Source organism: Nansenia antarctica, assembly GCF_963989245.1.
Source record: "Nansenia antarctica genome assembly, chromosome: 4".
In the NCBI taxonomy this organism is placed as follows: Eukaryota; Metazoa; Chordata; class Actinopteri; order Argentiniformes; family Microstomatidae; genus Nansenia; species Nansenia antarctica.
Window position 1 is genome coordinate 25,211,926 of NC_137689.1, and position 5,269 is coordinate 25,217,194.

At 47.1% G+C, this 5,269-nt stretch overlaps 1 protein-coding gene across 1 annotated transcript; it reads right to left on the reverse strand.

The window, feature by feature from the left end:
- Positions 1–2,619: 2,619 nt before the first annotated feature.
- LOC308155356 (E3 ubiquitin-protein ligase RNF26-like) lies at positions 2,620–4,941 on the reverse strand. The gene is made up of 2 exons (XM_080528668.1): positions 4,832–4,941; positions 2,620–4,317 (listed from the first exon to the last, which is right to left on the reverse strand). The coding sequence occupies exon 2, from the start codon at positions 4,299–4,301 to the stop codon at positions 2,865–2,867; it is 1,437 nt and encodes a 478-aa protein (XP_080384794.1). The 5' UTR covers positions 4,302–4,317; positions 4,832–4,941; the 3' UTR covers positions 2,620–2,864.
- Positions 4,942–5,269: the final 328 nt, after the last annotated feature.

A 5,269-nucleotide genomic window follows, 5' to 3' on the forward strand; every position in this document is an offset into this window, starting at 1 on the left:
GTATTTCCCACCATGCCGTGGTGGTCAGCCTGGAGAAGGGCTTCCCAACAGACTGAGGTCTTCTGACTCAGTGTGACACAGCATGGATGTGGGCACTGGAAGAGAAGAGGGGGTGGGGGGCTGGCCCTGGTACAGCCTGGCAGACAGCTGGCGACAGATTGAGTACTCCTGGCTGGCAGCCACTGGAGTCAGAGAGAGGACACCCCCCATCCGCCCACCCGCCCGCCCGGCCGCTCTGCCTAGTCTGGAGGGTGGAGGAGTAGTGTGTTCAGCTCCATGGTTACTCCCAACCTCCAAGTCTTTAAATGGACTAACAATGGTACAGTTAGCTGGAGAAAAAAAGCTAAAGATTGACACAGGAAAGAGTCTGAGGATTTCCCATTTTGAATATCTAACATTATTTTGAGGAAATCGAAAATGATGATGCCAATTATGAACCAAATGATGGCTTGGAGTTCCCTACCATCAATATGAACTGAAGGGAACACCTCAGACAATGGCCGAGTCCTCATGGCCCAGTGAGGCAGCTGCCGCGGTGGACGCGGGGTGTCGACTCTCTTCTCTTTCTCCTCGCTGTCACTCAGCCTGGAGGGTCCAGAGCTGGCTCATGCTGGCCAATTATCCCCCCCAGAACCAACAAAGAGCCTCTAATGGCAGCCCTGCTGGCACAGCGCCAGGCCTGCAGAACAACAGAGAGCCCAAAGAGACAGAGAGAAAGAGTACAGGGCAGGGCAGGGCCACTCCCCAGTCTCCAGAGCCGGATGACCCACCCACGTCCCCAGTAAAGGGCCTCTACCACCCCTCCCTATGCCCCTCCCTAGGGGGTCTCTTTTGCTGAAAAAGAAAAAACCATAAGGCCTCAATTCAATTCAATTCAGCAATGCTGTTTCAATGGTAATGCAAGGGTAGAGTCAGGATGGCAGTGAGAACTTAATCAGGCCAATTCTGAATTCATTAACAAATCAGACAATCAATGCATTTAACCAGTAAATCATGTGATTAACCAGTCAATCATGTGATTAACCAGTCAATCATTCTACAGAAATATTAAAGGTTCTAATCTAGTGGATGGATATGCTGTTAAGCCGTCCACCAGGCCAACAAAATGCAGTGATAGTGTTGCGATGATTAATTGCATTGTGATGTTGGTGAAGATTCATTTAACCAAACACTGTTCTTAACAAAAGCAGGACAGGTCAAGGCCAACACCATAGTACCAAATGACACAATGATAAATCAGACCTCATACATTGAATATGATTACCAAACAATCAAACGTTTGAAAAAGGATTGTTAGCATGTTTATTTTTCCTTGGCAAAAACAATTCTTGGGGTCACTGTGTATGCGATACATTCATCATCCTGATTTATGTCAATGAATAAAACGCTAAATGAATAGTCAACTGCCATGGCACACAAACACCATCTAACCCTAACACCATCAAACACAAACACCATGGCACACATCTGCAGGGGTAAAAAAGTAGTCAATTAAAATCTGCCATAACATATAACGTATACAGTAGCATTTTACAGTTTTGTTTTCTCTCCCCAGTGCGGGGGTAATATTTGTAAAGATTTACTGACTTCCCTGAATAGGAATTGTGCTGTTTTCTTTGGAATGTAAAGTTAACATTAGAAAAAATTGCATGGAGAACAATAATATTTAAAATATGAATTTCAACCTGGATTGTTGGATGAGTTGGTGAGACACATACTAGCACACAAACATAATAAACAATAGGTAGTACATAGTAAATAATAGGTCTACATTTCTGATGACAAATATGGAACTCTTCACATCATCAAAGCATGGCAGCATGTTTATTTCATGTGATAGAAAAACACAAATACTGGTAATGAATAGTGACAAAACATGTATCTGAATAACTTACAAAACACGAATAGGTACAAAATGTAACAAAATAAATTATGATAAGCACTTGCCATGTGCATCAAAACATAACACTGCAAACTTTAAAAGTAGTGTAACATTTGGCCAGAAGAGGAGAGGGTACTATACCGTTCCTCTAGATGTATTAGCTAGTCGAGCAGAGTTGGTCTAGTTTTGGATCTAACTTATGAGGCCTATTACCGGAAACAAATTGTATCATTCCTCATCATTAGCATTTATACTCTGATATAGAGCCATTAATACCTTACAGTATATGACAGAACAATTGAAAAGCTCATATGTTTAAATACGGAAAAATCACAATGTCTAGTAAATCACAATGTTAACATTTTGTTCATTGTGCTACATGCCAGAAAAGCAGCTTTGTAGCCAGTGCAATATAGTAGTTAGTGCAATTGTGGAAAATCATTGAGATGTTCACATTACAAACATTAAGACTTATAGCCTAAATGATCAGAAGCCTAGAAATGTAACCAAGCTGTCATATGAATTTATGGACCTGAATACTAACTGGGTGGCGCCTAAGAGTGACCTTTAGTAACCCCCCGTAGGGCTTATTCAAAGTTGAGAATCTTAAAGAACTGTACATTCCATGTCAAGTCAGTGTTATCTAATATACGACTTTCTCAGTGCATCTGAGCGGCCCACTCCACTGAACAGGTCCCATACACAGTGACGTTTTCTTCATATGATTGTGGGCAAAAAGCAAGGTCTATATCAGCACAGCCTAAGTTGTGTAACATGTGTAGGAGAGTGTCCTCCTGAGTCTATAGTCTGGTAAGACATCCCCTTTGTTGATTCCACATCTAAAAGGGGGGGGGGGTAACAGGAGAGGAGAGTAAGTAAGATGGCGACCGCTTCACTAAGCCTTAGACTAAAAATTAGTTTTCCTCTGGCTTCCTCTCACTCGTCTATTGTCAGTCACCATCGGGTCTCGTCTGCCTCTCTCTCAGAGGAAGACGTCCATGGTCTGTGTGATGGCCTGTCGGCAGAGGGGGCAGCTGTGGTGGTTGGGGGGCTGCTGCAGCAGGATACCCGAGCAGTGGCGACACAGGCACAGGTGGCGGCAGGGCAGCAGCAGCACTGTCTTGGCCCTGTCCTGGCAGATGACACACTTCTTCCTCTCCTCGTGGTCCTTGAGCAGGCTGAGGAGGTCGTCTTCCGGGGGGGGGGCACCGCAGACACCCTCCGCTGGGGAAGGAGGCTGCTTGGCTCTAGTCCTTGCTCTTGTACAGGGGTGGTGGAGGTGGTGGTGGTGGTCAGGGTTGAGGTTAGTGGTCTCCTCCAGGCTGGCGTTGAGATGTGGCTGCTGAAACGAGGCAGCCTCACCATGGTTTCTTCCGGTGAGCTCTGGGGGTAGTAGGCTATGGTCAGCAGCAGGACTACCTTGGGGCCTCAGCTCCTGAGACGGGTGCCCCCCGCCTCCACTCTCCCCTCCAGAGGGCTGTATAGTTCTGCCCCCCCCCCGTAGCGGTCTAGGCTGAGCCCCCCCCTGCCCCCCCATCGCCTGCTGTGCTGCGCCACGGTCGTGAAAAGCTTGAGCTCGTTCCAGAGCCAGCAGATAGACTCCATAGACGGCCCGCTGAAGACCTTGCATTCCCGGGAGCGTGTTGACAAAGTGTAGACACCGCTGGGCCGCGAGACGGGGCAGGAGAGGGTTCAAATACAGCAAGGTCAAAGCAACGATGACCGCCGTCAGGAGCAGGCCGTAGATGTTGAGCATGAACACTGTGATGAAAACATGACCAAGCGAGCCCAGGAACTCCAGGGCGAGCTGGCAGGGAGTCCAGAGGAGGACAGAGGTGCCGACCAGGCAGCTGTACAGGAAGGTGAGGAGCGTGAGGGCCAGCTCCAAGGCTTTATGCAGGGGGCCGGCCACCGCCTCCCAGACTCCCACCGCGGCAGAGAAGCAATTCTGCGTCCCAATGAGGAGGATGTTGACGATGGTGTTGACAAAGTAGAGGACGAGACTGAACGCGATGCAGACGCCCTCACACGTCTGTCTCAGGATGGAGTTCCCGGACAGGAGTCCGCGATGTAGCAGTTCCTTGGCGCGCCACACCACATGAGACGAGAGGTGACCCACCATTTTGAAACTCTCCAACACACCTCCCAGTGTCTGCAGCCAGCCTTCCAGTGTGTGGAGCGCTGCGTGAGCTGTGCTTGTGACTGCGTCTGTGACAGTAAGGAAGGAGAATATAAAAACGTTCCAGTATTCCAGTAGTGTCGTGCCACTCTGCAACACTGGCAGGTCATGCAGAGAGGAACCCATGTTCGATAATAGCCTAGCCAGCCAATTCACTGTCCAAATGACCACGTCCAGGAGAAGGCAAAGGGTATCCAAGCATCTCCCAATGGCGCAGGAAACTATGTTCACTACATCCATATTAGTGTTGCCCAGCCTAAGGGGAGACAAAGATAAGTTTAAACTCCTACGTTTCCAAACTTGGTCCACAATATAACACCATTTATTGCAAAGTAGCTAGATAGCTGGTTACAGGGTAGACATGAACTGAACACATTAGCTAAAATAGTAGCTATATCTATAGCCTCATCAGATGGGAACTGATGACGCCGGGGCTAAATAGAAAACCTGGATGACCTAGGACGAGTGGCGGTTTGTAATCAACTTAGCCAGGGAAAGAGAATGCAGCCCACCTATGCAGCTATCCTCTTTGGCCTAGCGACCTCTTGTGCGTTCTCGGGGCTGATCATATAGCTTAGAATTGGTGTATAGCTAGGTAATGTAAATGTCAAGAAGACTACAGCGGCTAGCCAGCTACCCCCCGATGTCTACCACACCCACTGCCCTGGAGGCTACTGCACTGCACTGTCGCTAGCAAGGTGGCTAGCTATGCTAAGATACAGTAGTTACCGTTATTACAGCAGTTAAAATTACCAATCGTAATACGTCACCTTACATAGCGTGGCTACGAGCTAACCAAGTCTGCTATACAATGTAAAGACTGGATTCATAGACGCACTGTTTAAACATGAAAATGATTCCAGTCCGAGGCTCCCATCTCAAACAGGCTAGCATTTTTTTTTTGCCAGACATGTAAACACGCAACGGTGAACAGACATACGTATCGATTTGGAGAAGCCTACCCAGGCAAAAAGAATCGACTTCTGATCTTGAGATGAGGTTTACCGTGTTTAGATGAACGTGTAGTTGGCCTAATCCAAAAATATCTAGCCATAAAATATGTATGGGCTATGGATGCATATAATAATGAAAAATATGAAGTGCAATAACATCAACTTTATTCGTTTAATTCATTTCAATTGTTTTCATTACCACTTTCCTTCAACTGTCACAGGCATGCACGTGTTTCATATGGACAATGAAACTGT

What these genes read in the sequence shown, in the direction of transcription:
- LOC308155356 (XM_080528668.1), bottom strand. Translation starts at nt 4,301, where the DNA reads ATGGATGTAGTGAACATAGTTTCCTGCGCCATTGGGAGATGCTTGGAT.